This window comes from Emydura macquarii, unplaced genomic scaffold (genome assembly GCF_026122565.2).
Source record: "Emydura macquarii macquarii isolate MOO-44397 ecotype Brisbane River unplaced genomic scaffold, CSIRO-AGI_Emac_v2 contig_691, whole genome shotgun sequence".
Taxonomy (NCBI): Eukaryota; Metazoa; Chordata; order Testudines; family Chelidae; genus Emydura; species Emydura macquarii.
In genome coordinates, this window is record NW_027130828.1 from 9,646,183 (window position 1) to 9,660,601 (window position 14,419).

At 45.3% G+C, this 14,419-nt stretch overlaps 1 protein-coding gene across 3 annotated transcripts in view; it reads left to right on the plus strand.

The window, feature by feature from the left end:
- RAPGEF1 (Rap guanine nucleotide exchange factor 1) overlaps window positions 1–14,419 on the plus strand; it is a 117,798-nt gene that overhangs the window by 90,426 nt on the left and 12,953 nt on the right. Inside the window, exons 12-17 of one of the 3 annotated variants that reach the window (XM_067541916.1) lie at window positions 1,279–1,563; window positions 3,115–3,207; window positions 4,909–4,997; window positions 6,744–6,855; window positions 10,975–11,050; window positions 14,126–14,210. In XM_067541916.1, coding sequence (XP_067398017.1) covers window positions 1,279–1,563; window positions 3,115–3,207; window positions 4,909–4,997; window positions 6,744–6,855; window positions 10,975–11,050; window positions 14,126–14,210 — 740 coding nt within the window. The remainder of the gene's footprint in view (window positions 1–1,278; window positions 1,564–3,114; window positions 3,208–4,908; window positions 4,998–6,743; window positions 6,856–10,974; window positions 11,051–14,125; window positions 14,211–14,419) is intronic. The other 2 variants (XM_067541914.1, XM_067541915.1) reach the window with 2 other exon arrangements.

A 14,419-nucleotide genomic window follows, 5' to 3' on the forward strand; every position in this document is an offset into this window, starting at 1 on the left:
TCTGTTCACATGTTTTTATGATCTATAAAGCATTGAGGTGGGCTGTCAAAATTCTAGTAGTGAAAAAGCTTGGTTTAAATTTTTGAGACACCCCTTCTTCCCCCTTCCCCCTTTCTATTCAGCCTGGTTTGAGCAACCTGCATTTTGTACTTCTAGAAAACCATAGCAAAGTACTTATGCTGTGCATTCAAGTCCAGTGCCAGCAAGATGTACAACAGCTTCTCCCAAGCTTTTTGGATGACTTGATTCTTCCTTCAGACCTCCTGGCTACATTCCTGTGCACATTTTAAAATAAACTCATAACTGTCAGGTTTAGCCTCTTTTGCCTAATATTTTTAATTGGGTGTCACATTTACTCTGAGAACCTCGTTCCTGCTTTGGAGTCATCCTGACTGCACTTCTCACCAGAAACAAATGGAGGGGTTTTCTTGTAGCTCTCTTGGCATAATATACTCCCTCCACTTACTCCCATTCAGTATTGTCTGGGTAAGAGTGTGAAAGCAAGGATGTGTAACATGATAGAGCTTCATCTAGATTGTGTACTTCCTTTCATCCCATCTCCAGTAGAATCTGTGAGAGCCACTGAATGAGAGGTTGGTTTTAATGTAGAGTTCATTGCTTCTCGGGGCAATTATCACTTCTCAAATGAAAAGGAATAATGGCATCTCTGATTGTAACTTAACCTATCTTTCAGCATAGCTTTTGAAGACAATATTCAGACATTTTCCTCTGTGCTCTGTGTGGTTCTAGATCTACGGAGCAGACTTTTCACAATAGCTGTTAAATTATATGGTTGCAGCAAACAGTATCTTAAGTATATGTCCCATGGAAACCCATTAAAAAAGTAATATGCCCACAGAATACTTCTTTCTATCTAGCTATTTATGCCACTGTCATCACCATGGTGTCTGTACACTTGTGTCTCTCTTCACCAGCTCACGTAGTTGTCAGGATGCAGCTTTTATCAGTATTTGTACTAAAATAGCCAGAACTTCCCTTTCCACCTATGACTGAAGACCTCCAGTAGCCCCCTTTCCCTGGCTTCTGTAAAATGAGCAGCCTGCTAATCTCTGAGGAACAGCTGGCAGATATCCCAGTTAGGGGTTCCAGCTCTCGTGTATGGATGGTAAAATAATGCTGTCTCTGTTTACTTGTGCCTTTGTTAGAATTACCTTGTGCTGTCACTGCTGAACTACTATTAATCTAATTGCTTTTTCTTTTGTCTGTCTCTTTTTCCCATCCTCCTTGTTTTTGTGGTATTCATTTTGCATCCTGTAGTACAAATCTGTGTTTAGGTCCTACTCACAGGACTTTGTGCCTCACAACCAAGTTTCCATTCCTCCTTTTCTTTCTTCTACCTCCTCTTCCTCCTCCTCCACCCCGCCGTTTCCACCTGTCCATCAGTCTCAGAGCTCTGACCTAGCGGTGCCACCCACTGCCAACCAGTCACCAAGCACTGTGGATGTGCCAAACTCCTCTTCTCAGGAGAGCAGCTTTAACGGGAGTGCTCCTGTCTGCCTTCCTTCTGAAACCTCTTTCACTGATTCTCTCCAGACATCTTCGGTGAGAACATCCAAAGAGATAATGCACCTTAACACAAGACTGTGTTTTTAAAGAACTGTCATTTGTTTTAATACACGGTTTAGCTTAATCCAGGTGTGATCTAAACTGATTTTGGGGGTGGGGAGGAGGGCAGAGAGATCATTTAATATAAAATTGAAGGTCGCAAGCAGTGAGGGAAACAAGCAGTTTGGAGAAACTAGGAAACTCTCCTTAAATGTTAAACTAGTGGTGAAGGAAAGAGGTAAAGAAATAGCTGTAGCTGCCTAGGAGCATCATCGTGTGAGTTTGAAGAAAGGAAAGGCAGAGCTTTTTAACAAAAATGTGTTTAAGACCGTAGTTCTTGACCATTGGTTCATGCGCATTCTGGTTACTTGAACTTCAGGCTTTGTGACTGCTACTCCAGGCTCCCCCCAACTGCTTTAATGATGGGCCTCTGGACTGGCCATATAACTGTTTACCCCCCTCTCTCATCTGAAGCAAATTTGTGGGCTTCTCCATACCCCACCTTCTGACTGCAGACAGCCTGAGCTCCATTTCTGGTTAGAGTGCACACCATTGAATGGGCAGCATCAGGCCCGGGTTGGCTCAGCCAGAGATATTAGTCTGAGAATCTGTTTGGAGAATTGTATCAGTTTGGACACCACTAGTTTAAGGTTCCAGATCTGTTAAGAAAACAGATGTGCAGGCTTGTGTTTTGCAACTTCATTTTTAAACTAAGCCGTTCCTCTTTCACTTACCTGTAAAGACTAGAATTTAAGAGTCTCTGTTTCCCACAAAAAAGCGGAAGCGATCAAAGCCACAAAAACAGTATGTGGAGTCCCTGTAAGGGGAGCACCTTCTTAAATTCAGGTCTTGTCAAGTAAGTAAAGGAGAAATTGATTTTCGGATTCTTCCATCCTAACTACACCGTTACATCTTCCTTGTTGTGGGATCTTCCTACAACACAGCCGCCCCTCCAATGTGATTTAGTCTTGCTTTGTACGTACACCCTGAGCTGTGTTTTTTAATGACATTTCCAAGCTATGCTAAAGTCCTATCCTATATTGCATGCTTTGGGAACACAGTCTGGTCTTCTCTACGCTGCAGGATTGAGCCATGATTACGGTGGTAGGATCACAGAGTACGTAGCTAAGTCCCCACCACAGTGTACATGGGACTTCTTGTTTAAACTGTAAAGGTTCAGCATCAGTAACTTTGAAGTCTGTATTTGCATTTGGCTACACTGTGATCAACTGTTGGCTTCCACGTTAGCCTTCACAAAGCAATCCGCGCTGCCCTCCTGCTGCTGATTTCCGAACCTCTCGGCCTTCAGGATAGTCCTGGCAAACCGGGAAATAGCAATTTCCTCAGTGAAAATACAGAGCCAGAAGACAGTGGTGGCAGTCTTCCTTCTGAGCTAAAGGAACGGTTCCAACCCAAGTGCCAGGGGGTGGGGAGAGATCCTTTCTTGCCAGGGCATGGGCCAGGCATGTTCACTTGCACACATTGTTAAGGTTAAGTGCTGGGCGCGGGGGCACCGTCACATACTGCCTTTCATCCTGTCTCCCATAGAGTGAAAACGCCAGTGAGGAGGCTGGTGAGGGTGAATACGTCAATCTGTATTCCTCTGGCCAGAGCAACGGGGAACTCCCTCACTCTGAAGGAGTAAGTAACCTGGAAAGGGCCCAACACTGGGAAGGGGCTGCTTGCTGCATGCTGAGTTCATGCTGAGCACATCGTGCTTTTTATAAGTCTCTCCTGCATATTATGGTGCTTCTGTGTTTTGCTGGAGTGACTGCTTTGATGGTGGGCCACTCTGCTTGCCTGCTTTGGTTTTCTCTCTAGTGGGGAACAGCGATTTAAATGGAGAACAGAGGGTGCTTGCTTGGCTTCAGAGGCTTTGGGTGAATGTCTTTAAGAACATAGTGGTTGCTTTTCTTTTAAAGCTGCTTTGCTGTTTGTTCAAGGCTGTGTGCACAAGGTTTTGTTATTCTCTAGAAAGGTGCAAGCCTTGACTTGTGCAGACACTTGGGCAGTGCCCGTTCTTTGCTAATCTTCTTAACTGCTTTGGCTTTTTTTAAAATTAAGTCTTGTGTTTATAAAATACGTCATTTTTCATCACCATTGGGACACAACGTAAGGGATTGATTTAGTCTATTAGCCTATTAACCCTTTCCTCCTTCTCCTCCTGCACAGGGCTCATCTTAGCTATTTCCTACAAGTGACAGGGTAAATCACGTCACAGGGAGTATAGTCTTCCTGTTATATTGTAGAAAATAGCAAAGGCAGAGATCTGTGAAGTTCTGTCTTGTCCACCCCTCTGCCCATTTGGGATAGTCCCCTGGAATACATGATCAAGTGCTTATTCCTGTCTAATTTTAAACATCTCAAGTGATGAGGCTCCCACCACTTCCATTCTATCAACACATCTGATGATCAGGCAGTTCTCTTCCTCATTTATATTGTACAGCTAGTTCTTAACAGTGAAGGAATAAGGACTTTACAGTATTTCTCACTGTATATAACTTAGCACAACTTTACAGATACTTAAATATCTGAAGCTTGACAGTAACATTTTTAGGCTGTTGCTGAAATTTTAGAAAGGTGGTTAGAATCCTCTCGGGTTGGTATGTTGACCCTCCAAGGATCACTCTGCATGTTGCTAAATAACTGTAAACTACAGCACTGTAAAGTTAATATTCTCTTTTACCTTTCATAGATATTTTCCTCCTTAGTAAATGGCTAATTTCAGATGCATCTTTATTTGCTTTGAACTATATACCTGCTGTTACATGCCTTATGTTCAGATTGCTCCAGTTTTTTTACATTAGCATCATTTCCAGAGTAGCGGATTGTCATTACATAACCTCCTCTGATGGGAGAGATGTGAGGGAGGGAAGGTAGTTTGCGTCCACACGTGGCAAGTGGAATTTTTTAGGGCTGTAACTAGGAAGGAATTAGAAGAAGAAGAGGAGTGGCAGTGAAAAGTTTAGAGCTGTCTTGCAAAGTGCATTTAATTCAGCAGAAGGCAAGTACATTCCAGCTGCAAATGCTGATGGAAAAAGTTTGGGAGGAAGGTTAAGAACCAGGTCTACAGCTGACTTGTGTTTTGTAACTATCAGCATAATTTCACCACCTTAAATGCAAACAAAAATAATTACATTAAAGTCTCCAGAGATGCTCCCAAATTTCCAGACTAATTAACATCAGTGTTTTCCTGGCATTTTGCACTAACTTGCATCAATCTTTAATTGCTCCATAGGAATGTACAGTACGGGGCCATTTAGAGGCAGCAAGGCTGTGAATGTGGGATGAGCCGTGCTTGCAGGATCCCATATAATGATCAAAAACTTCTTTCTCTTCTAGGAGTCTCCCACCCTCAAAGATGGCCACCCTAAAGACTCCACTTCGCATAGCAGCACCATGGGGAAGGAAAGCAGAGATGGTGGTGAGAGGTGGGCCTGACCTGAACATGCAGCTCCCCCTGACCCACAAAACAGCAGTGCCTGAGCAGTTCTATTTTACTCTGACCCACTGCCAAACAAGCCACAGGTTTCATGTTCTGCTTTCAGCAAACTTGATACTGTCAAGACTTATTAGCCCATTACAGTCTCATGAGAAACAAAATCCCACTGAACAAGGAAAATCCAGGCAGTGCTGGGTGATTTAAATAACACAACTGCTTAATGCAGCCCCTGCATAGGAGCAGCTGTGCTGGATCAGACAATCAGTCCAGTCCTATATCCTGTCTCTGACAGTGGCCAGTCCCAGCTACTTCTGAGGAAAGGTGCAAGAAACCCTGTATGAGGCTATGTCTACACTGCGGGTGCTGCGTCTGGTTCCTTGGATCAATGCAGCGGGATCGATTGAGCGGGCTGTGGAGACCTGCACAATCGATCCCGGAAGTGCTCTCGGTTGATACTGTAAATCCACCCACCCCCAAAAAGAGTAACACTGTGTTGACCGGTGGGTGTTTCCTGTCGATGCAGCACAGTGAAGACACAGCGGTAAGTCGATGGGAGATATGCAAGTTTCAGTACGTAGCTTGCTTATCTCCTGTTGATGCCACTGGCAGTGTAGACCAGGCCTGAGTCAGTTACAGGATTGCCTACCTAAATGAAGTTTCTTCCTGACCTCATTAGAGATTAGCTCGTGCCCTGAGGCAAGAAGGTTTATATCCCTTCAGGCTTTGAGTTATTTTCAAATCCTCATTCAAAATAAACAAAGGCAGTGCATGTTGGTACTACAGATGGGACATGTGCCCTGCTGTGTTTAGGTAGGAGGAGGATGGAGTGCCTTGCTTTCTGTTTTTGCTCTTCAGTTAGATTTTTAAACCAAGAGGAACAAGGAGAATATTTGTGTGTGTCTGTCTGTGTGTCAGACAAAGTATTCTTTGTCTCAGTCCCAAGGGAGATGATGATTGCTTTAAGGGTTTTAATCATTGCAGTGAAGGAAGCAACACAACTATCTGATACTAAGCTTAGAGTCTGATGAAAATATAGATTGCTCCATGGTGGTCAGACACTGGGTGGAAGGTGGGCTGGCTTTGGAGGACTCGCACATAATATTATAGGAAGTCAGGCGGGGGAATCTGTACAAAACACAGCAAGAGCACTTCCCCTTGGAGCTAGCAGAGTGCTAGGGTGTAGCTGTATAACACTGGAAGAGAAACGGTCAGAACCTCTGTCATATCTTCCAGCAGAGAGAGATCTTGTCTTCTCAGCCCCATGCCAGCAAAACAGATTATGAACTAACTTAGAGAGATACTCCAGCCATAGGCTGTCTAGTTTCCGACATCCATAAGTTTGCAGAATCACTTGGCTTCCTGGTTCTTATGCTGTAATAACACAAGGGATGATGTTGCAGACAATGCAAGGAGACACTGAAGTGTGCAGTCACGCATGCTGTAGTTAAATCCTATTTAATAGCCAGAAATCCAGCCAGACACTGTTCTGTTCCTGAAGGTTTCATATATCAGCCTCAGTCTTTCTTCTTTCCCAGGGATGCAAAAAGCTGTAATATTAGTACCAGACACTCAGCTTCATTTGCAGAGGGTTTACCTGATTTGGGGAGTATCAGACTTCCTGTATTCTCTGAATCATTTAATGAAGGCCTGGACACTTTGTGCTCAATGTAGCCTGGCTCTCTGCTTCTCCATCTGTATGATTAACGATAGTGATGGTCATTTGCTTCTCTTCCAGGCAGCAGAAGTCACCGGATGCTTTGGAATCATCACCATTGGAGGTGGAAGTAGATGAGCTGTCCCTGATTGATCACAATGAAATTATGGCTCGGCTGACACTGAAGCAGGAGGTAAGTGCCTAAAAGAGTCACCTGTGCTCCTTGTTTTATGCTTTAATAAAATCTGGTTGACCGTGAGTGCAGAGAAAGAGAATTAAATGACCAGCCTGCGTGCAAGCTAACAAGTTGCAGCTTTTTGTATGTAAATTGTCCTGAAGGTAGATGAGACCCCAACATGAAAAGGGAGCACTGGCATCAGACCGTGAGTTTTTTAAAAAGCCTAGGCCATCTCATTGAACACCAGCACGTTCTTGTGTCTGGCACCTCTTCAGCCTCTCAGAGTCTGAAATGCAGCAGCTGACATTCTAAGGGCTTGTCCACACTGCGCCAAAGTGCAGACTACAGGGTGTGCATTGCAGAGCGCACCAAAATGTTGCCTTCTAACTGCCCCATGTGGATGCTGCTGGCATAAACAGGCACCTTGTTCACGTTAACATAGTCCTCTTTCAAACAGGACTATGTTAACGTGAACTAGGTAGCTTTTTGCTCATGTCAGCAGCATCCACACGGGGCATTTAGAGTGCAACATTTTGGTGTGCTCTGCAGTTCATACCCCCTGTAGCCCACGCTACAGCGCTGTGTAGACGGTCTACGTTAATACAGTAATTGAGCATGGGTGTGTAGTCAGGTTGATTAGTTGCCGCCTTTCTAAACCTGAAGGAAGGTTTAGCATATGGATTAGTCTCCAGTAGGAAGTTGCACTAAGGGTATGTCTACACTGCAGACTGAAGTCGATTTACTTTCAATCGACTTTCACCCGCCAAATTTTAGAAGTCACAGGAGCGTGATCACACCACGCTCCTTGCACCGGGCTCTAGCGTCCCCACTCGCCATGCTTTGGTCGACGTTCAAAGCAGTGCACTGTGGGTAGCTATCCCACAGTGCAACTAGCCGCAGAGGCCTTTGGGAAGCTTGTCATCCTCCCATGATGCAATGTGCTCCCTGCCCCTCCCTTCTTGTCCCAAACAAACTGCAAACGCTTTTTCACACCATTTTTCTAAGCTGTGCACATGCTATTGCTGGAGAGACATGGAGCCCGCTCAGTTCTGCACTATCGTTGTAAGCATCACAAATACCTCACGGCTTATCCTGCAGTATTTTCAAAGGCGAGAGAAGAGCCGCAGCACGGAAAATAGCCATGTTACTGAGGCCGCCCTGCTACAAGCCAGAGTGGAACAATTCCCGTTTGCTGCAGGCCGTCACGCATCATCTTCAGTCCGTGGCGCACCGGTTCTGATCTCGGGAAACAAGCACAGATTGGTGAGATCACATTGTTATGAAGGTGTGGGATGAAGAGCAGTGGCTGCAGAACTTTCGTGTGCGAAAGGTCGCTTTCTTTGAACTTTGCACAGAGCTGTCCCCCACCCTGAAGAGCATGAATACTCGCTTTAGACCAGCTTTGACAGTGGAGAAGTGAGTGGCCATTGCTCTGTGGAAGCTGGCAACCCCAGACTGCTACTGGTCAGTTGGGAATCAATTCGGAGTCGGTAAATCCACCGTTGGAGCTGCTGTGATGCAAGTGTGCAGGGCCATCAATAGACTTCTGCTAAGAAGGGTAGTGACTTTGGGAAACATGCAGGACATAGTGGACAGGTTTGGCGCAATGGGGTTCCCAAGCTGTGGGGGGGCAATAGATGGCACGCGTATCCCTGTCCTCGCTGACCTCCCCGGAAACCTTCTGCAAACAGATTACCTACATGAAAGTTTCCTTGAGATTTCCACAGAGGATTCTCAGAGCATACATCTGTTCCAGGAGTAACCCTCCACTGAAGTTTGCAAACACCCAGTAAGACCCTCCCCTCAAAAACACAAACTCCTTTTAAGAAGCTGGACTGGGGACATAACTGCAAAACGAAGTTTTGCCCCATACACTTAACAGATGTGCCTTCCCCTGCATCTCGATCAGTCCTGCTGTCTTGTGTGTGGCTAGATTGCTCTAGGGTAACGAACAGGTCCTGGCTCTCAGGGAGAATGGATACCCCGCTCTCCTGCACCCTGCTCTTCTCATCCTCATCCTCCTCATTCACAGAGTCCTCCTCATTCATCCTGGACTGGGATTCTTCGGAGGTATCGCTGCTGCGTGGTGGCACAGTGATGGGGTCACCGCCGAGAATTGCATGCAACTCCTCATAAAAGCGGCATGTTTTGAGCGAGGAGCCAGAACGGCTGTTAGCTTCCCTAGTTTTCTGATAAGCCTGCCTCAGCTCTTTCATCTTAACCTGGCACTGCTGTGCCCCTTCTGCAACGTGCTGCGAGATATCTTCTCGTATATATCTAAATTTCTTTTGCTGGCTCGGAGCTGAGCCAGAACAGACTCTTTGCCCCACAGACCAATGAGATCCAAGACCTCTGGTCGACTCCAAGCTGGAATGCATTTGGGCCGTGCCATCACCATGAGCAGTTGAGCTACAAAGCTCTCTCCACGCTGTCTAAACTGGAAATGGAAATTCAAAATTTCCCAGGGCTTGAGGGGAGGAGCCATTTCCTGTTTACGTGGCCACATTGCAGCAGAGTGTGACTGTCCAGAGCGGTCATAACGGGGCATTACAGGATACCTCCCGGAAGCCAATGGCATTGATTTATCATTGCGCTCTGCCTATGCTGATGCAAATTCGACTCATGGAATTCGCATTCAGTGCTACGCCACTTGCAGAGGTGGTTTTATTAGATCGACTTTTACCGCGCTTTAAATCAATGGAACTTACATGCCAGTGGACACGCATACTTTAGGGGGTCAACGTAAGCAGCATTACATCGACCTCCATTGCCATTGTAGACCAGGCCTAAGTGCATTTAGTTTCTGAGTTGCTAAATGGCTTCAGAAATGGAAACTACTCAGCAAAATAGGTACTCGTGCACTTGAGAAACAACTTGTTTTCTGGCCTGGCTTCCTTGATAGACATCTACACTTGCTTGCTGATATTCTGAACCAAGCTGTTTGACACAGGGCTTGAGGGAATACACGAGGTCTTTGAAGCTTTCAAAGTGTCAAGGGGCCAGTCTGGAAAACGGATAATATATCATTTACTAGCACTTACAGGAGTGTTCTGTGGACAGCTAAGATCTGCAGGGAAGAGCAAGAAACTATTATTCATTCTTTAAATGGTATTTCGTAAGCCTTGCCAGAAGTTCACCTGAAAAATCACAGCTTAGGCACAGTTGTTCCATGTCTGTAATCAGCAGCATTTCCAGTACTTTGTATACTGGAGTGGCAAAGAAATAGCCTAAGGGAGCCTGGCAGTATTCCAGTCTCTTCCCTGCAGGAATATTCCATGTAAAACTCTTAAGGATGATGTGGTTTTGCATAATTTTAGTAGTATGCTACTCCCGGATGTACAAAATAGGGCGAGGATGTTTGGTATAGTGGTGATACTGGAAACTGGAAGCTAGGACACCTGAGTTCTATTCCCAGCACCTGGATTTGGTTGAGAATAGCAGCTGTCCAGTGACATCTAGCCAAATAGTTCCAGGTTATAGAATTTGCATGCTCTATTTGCAATTTTTTCAAACCAGATGAACTTTGAAGTTCTAGAGACTGAAGCACCTCTTTTTAAGTTTTGAGACATTTTTTTCCCGCTCCTTTTCTCTTTCCTTTAACATCCATCCACTGCCACATACCTTGGAAACTAAACACACCAAATTATTAATGCAGCATATGGTTGCACAGGTAAATATTCAAAAGTCAGGAAATGCCCAAGTTAAGGTTGAATGTGCAACTTTCACTCTACGCCCTTTGCATCATAATGCATACAGCCTGCCTTTGATGCATGATCACGTGCTGTTGCCACTCCTTAACAGCCATTGGAATGGTCACAGCACAAAATACTTTTCATATACGGATCATAGGCAAAGCATTCGGCTTCCACTGCACTTCCCAACTGGCCCAAGGAATGAATGACCAAGACTGCAAGTCAAAACTGAGTCTCCCTATATGGCAGGCTGAGCACTCCCCACTAGATCACAGGACTGGCCTGGTACTCGAGATCTTGTCCCAGCTTGTGCTCCACTGTGTGAGATGCAAGGAATGTTACGGACTGTACAAGTTAGGGCTGCGTCTTAGGCACTGAGGAATTAGGCCATTCTGAAAGGAGGTTTGGCCTCCTACGTGTAACGTTTCTCTTCTCATTGCAGGGGGATGATGGGCCAGATGTGCGTGGTGGATCCGGGGATATCTTGCTAGTCCACGCAACTGAGACCGACAGGAAAGGTACAGTGAATGGAATGGAGCAAGCTAGGAGTCTGCAGCTTGGTGTGGCTTTTTGCTGGTTATGCTACCTTCATAGTGTCACCTGTCACATTGTGTTACCATATGCAGACGTGGACGACAGCATTAATGTTGCAGAGAGGATTGTGTTTATCTTTGGTGAAAGAGAGCTAAGCTGGATAAGCTCTTGTACCATTCAAGTCAACAGCAGTTGTGTTTTAACTCTTCCATGTCCAGAGTCTAGCTCTGCAGAGCGAGGCATGCCAACGCGAACGTGCCTTGGCATCTCTCTACCTGCCAAGGAATTCCATTGGATTAGGGAAGAATAACTGTGAATGGCACATTGTGCCATTGAGTCAGTTTTCAAAGTGGCACATTATGCTCTGTATCCTATTGACTTCAGTTTAATGTTGGGGTGATTTGAGTGAGTGAGCAGGATCACTGAATTGAGCCCAGAGATACTGGCTGAGCTTTCCTGGCACTGTTCTGTCGGTGCACCTCAAATTCAACTGACGCATCCCTCCTGGTCCAGTCCCGATCCTCTTGCGCACTGGCAACCAGTCAAGCCAATGTGAGTGGTGACTTGTCATCATGCATAAAAGCAGGAGATGGGTGGTGGGGTTCTTTCATTTATTTGGATTTTTTTAGCATAGAATCTCATAACGTTAGCACATGGCGTATTTTAAAGCACTGAGCGTTCAAATTTTAACTCTTCCATTCACTACACTAATTCTAATTATATATTACTTGAACCCTCCAGTTAGCCCCCTAAATCGAGCTCACCCAAACATCAGCCGTCCCTTGCCAACCCCTGTGAATAAAGATGGGCTTTGCAGCATTTCCAAAGAGTGAAACTGAGACATTTGCACTGGCCTAAACCAGGACAGCTCTTCTGGATTGCCAGCCAGATGCGCTCACCCACTAGATCACACACCCCTCAGATTTGATCGTTTTAAAGAAGAATATCTTTCATGTACATTTTTAAACAAACCCTGTTTCATTTGGTAACGTTAGACATTTGAGACTGCCAGCCAGCAGCATGCAGCCAGCCGAGACATATTTTCCCCCTACAGAAATATTCCTGACCTTTCCCGAAACATAGGAGAGCACAGTGAAAGTGGAATGGATTATTTATCGGCTCCAGTTTAGCACTTCTTCCTTGGAGCAGCAGCCTCTTAGAAATAGCCTCTTTCACAGTGTTTCTGTTTTTGGAGAGCTAATTGCTAGAGGGATACATGTTGGACAAACTTGTACAAAAATGATGAAATCTGAAGAGACTGGATGCACCGAGGAAAGGCTATGAAGAACCTAGTATGCTTCCAGTGACGCAAATCACTGTGGTTTTAGATATGCAGCAGCCTCTCCTGTTAGCAGGTATCCCTGCCTGGACTGGGTGAAGTAGGAAGGGAAGATAGGGGTGTAGTATATTTCTTATAATAGTTGGCAAACTCACCCCTACATGCTGTACAAAGTTGTTGGTGCGAATTAAACACACAGGAATTTATGCTATGCTAACCCAGTGTTTAGGAGACTGAGAGGGTTAATGAATTACGTTTACAATGAGAAGAATTCAGGGTTGTAAATCTATCAGCTGAACTGCATAGAGGGGTTTGGTGAAGAGGCTGTCTTTTGTAGATAAATTTCTTGGCAGGCCTGGGTGCCAGAGCACACCAGCTGTATTACCTCACAATGCCTTTTGGACAGATGGGAACCCAGAATAAATACAACTCCACTCCCTGTTGCATGCTGCTCCTTGTCCATTTAGGTTTTAGTAGCAGAGGTAAGTGGAATAAGGGATAAAAGAAGACTTGTGATCTTTAGGAATAAAACCTGTGGCCAGCTAAGTGCCCATGGTTGTGCACTGCTGCTGCATATGCAGGATTACTGCTGAACAAGGCACAGAGCTCACCTCTGACGTGACCATCCATTAGCCCTGATTTAGAGATTACGTCTGATCATCTTTAACTAAAAGACAGCAGCTCACCACTGATGTAGGAGCAGCAGTAAGGAGCTTTCTGTGTGAGGTTACTGCCAAGTGAAACACTGCAGATAGATAGGAGTGATTTTCGTACTTCCATTCCCCCAACCCTTCTAAGAAAGCAATGGAGGGTTGGAGGGTGACGTGTTTGGTTTGAGCAAACTTGGCATGTGCAGGTGCTGTGGAAGTTTTCCTTCACATCCCTGCAGATACACCTCCATGCCTAGAACCCTCAATGAACCTCTACCTGTAATAACCAGTCCTCCTCCCCCAGATCTGCCAGTGTATTTTAGTCCCAGGGTACAACGTCCTTTTCCTATTGCAACGTCTCCGGAGCAGGAGTAATCAGTCAGGCCAAAATGCGATGGTTTAGGCTGAGATTGACAAACTCATTTCATATGTGTTCATAGAAAGACTATCCTCCACAGTTCCGTCTTACCCCCGCATGATATGACACTATCATTCCACACTTATCTTTACAGATGCGTCTCTCACCCTCACCCTTGACTGTGGACAAAGCCATTATGGTGGCATCTTGTCCATGCCAGTGGCATCCTGTTGTGGAGATGGCTTGGCATAACAATCCAGAATGCTCTCTGGCACCTCCTACTGGCCAATATTTGCAGTGGTATTACTCTTCCCCATGTTGGAAATAGTCTGTCTTTTGGCGCTATCTGTGAAATCCGCACTAATGCTGTGAAAATGGCACTAAGGACCCAACGCCAGGGGCTTCATTGTATTTTTGCTTGACCCGCTATTAAAAACCCTCTTCTCCGAGACAGCTGATTTTTGTTGACTCTTGGTGATTGGTGTAAGCAAATCTCGGTGTGTTACAGCCAGGAAGTCAGACTGAGAGGGTATGGGGAACTTCGCTATTGCTCTTACCCGTTAGGGTCCACCTGCTGGCAGGAAATAATATTGCAGCGTTTCTGTAAAGCTGGATATTAATTGGTTCTTGTAGAGGTTTGCCTCCCCTATTACCTATTTCTTTTGTCCTTTTGTAAAGATGCTGTAAAGGTTAGATTCAGTGCAGAGCTTGTTTCCTTTTGAAGTCACAGTTGACTGAGGTTTTATAATAAAACTTTTGTCTTCCTCTTTAGATCTGGTGCTGTATTGTGAAGCCTTTTTGACAACATACAGAACATTCATTACCCCTGAAGAGCTCATCAAGAAGCTGCAGTACAGATATCCTTCCAAAAGTGTGACATTCTCAACCCTGCTGAGGCTTGGAGCACTGTACTCAACGCTTCGTGGGCAGGGTGGGAAATGGCCTAATCCAAAGCACACTGGCAAAGCAATCCACAATATGTTCCAGCCCATGTGGATGGCACAAACCCTGCTAGCTCCGGGGCAGGAATTCCTTGTATACAGCACAATCTCTTCACCTTAGTGCA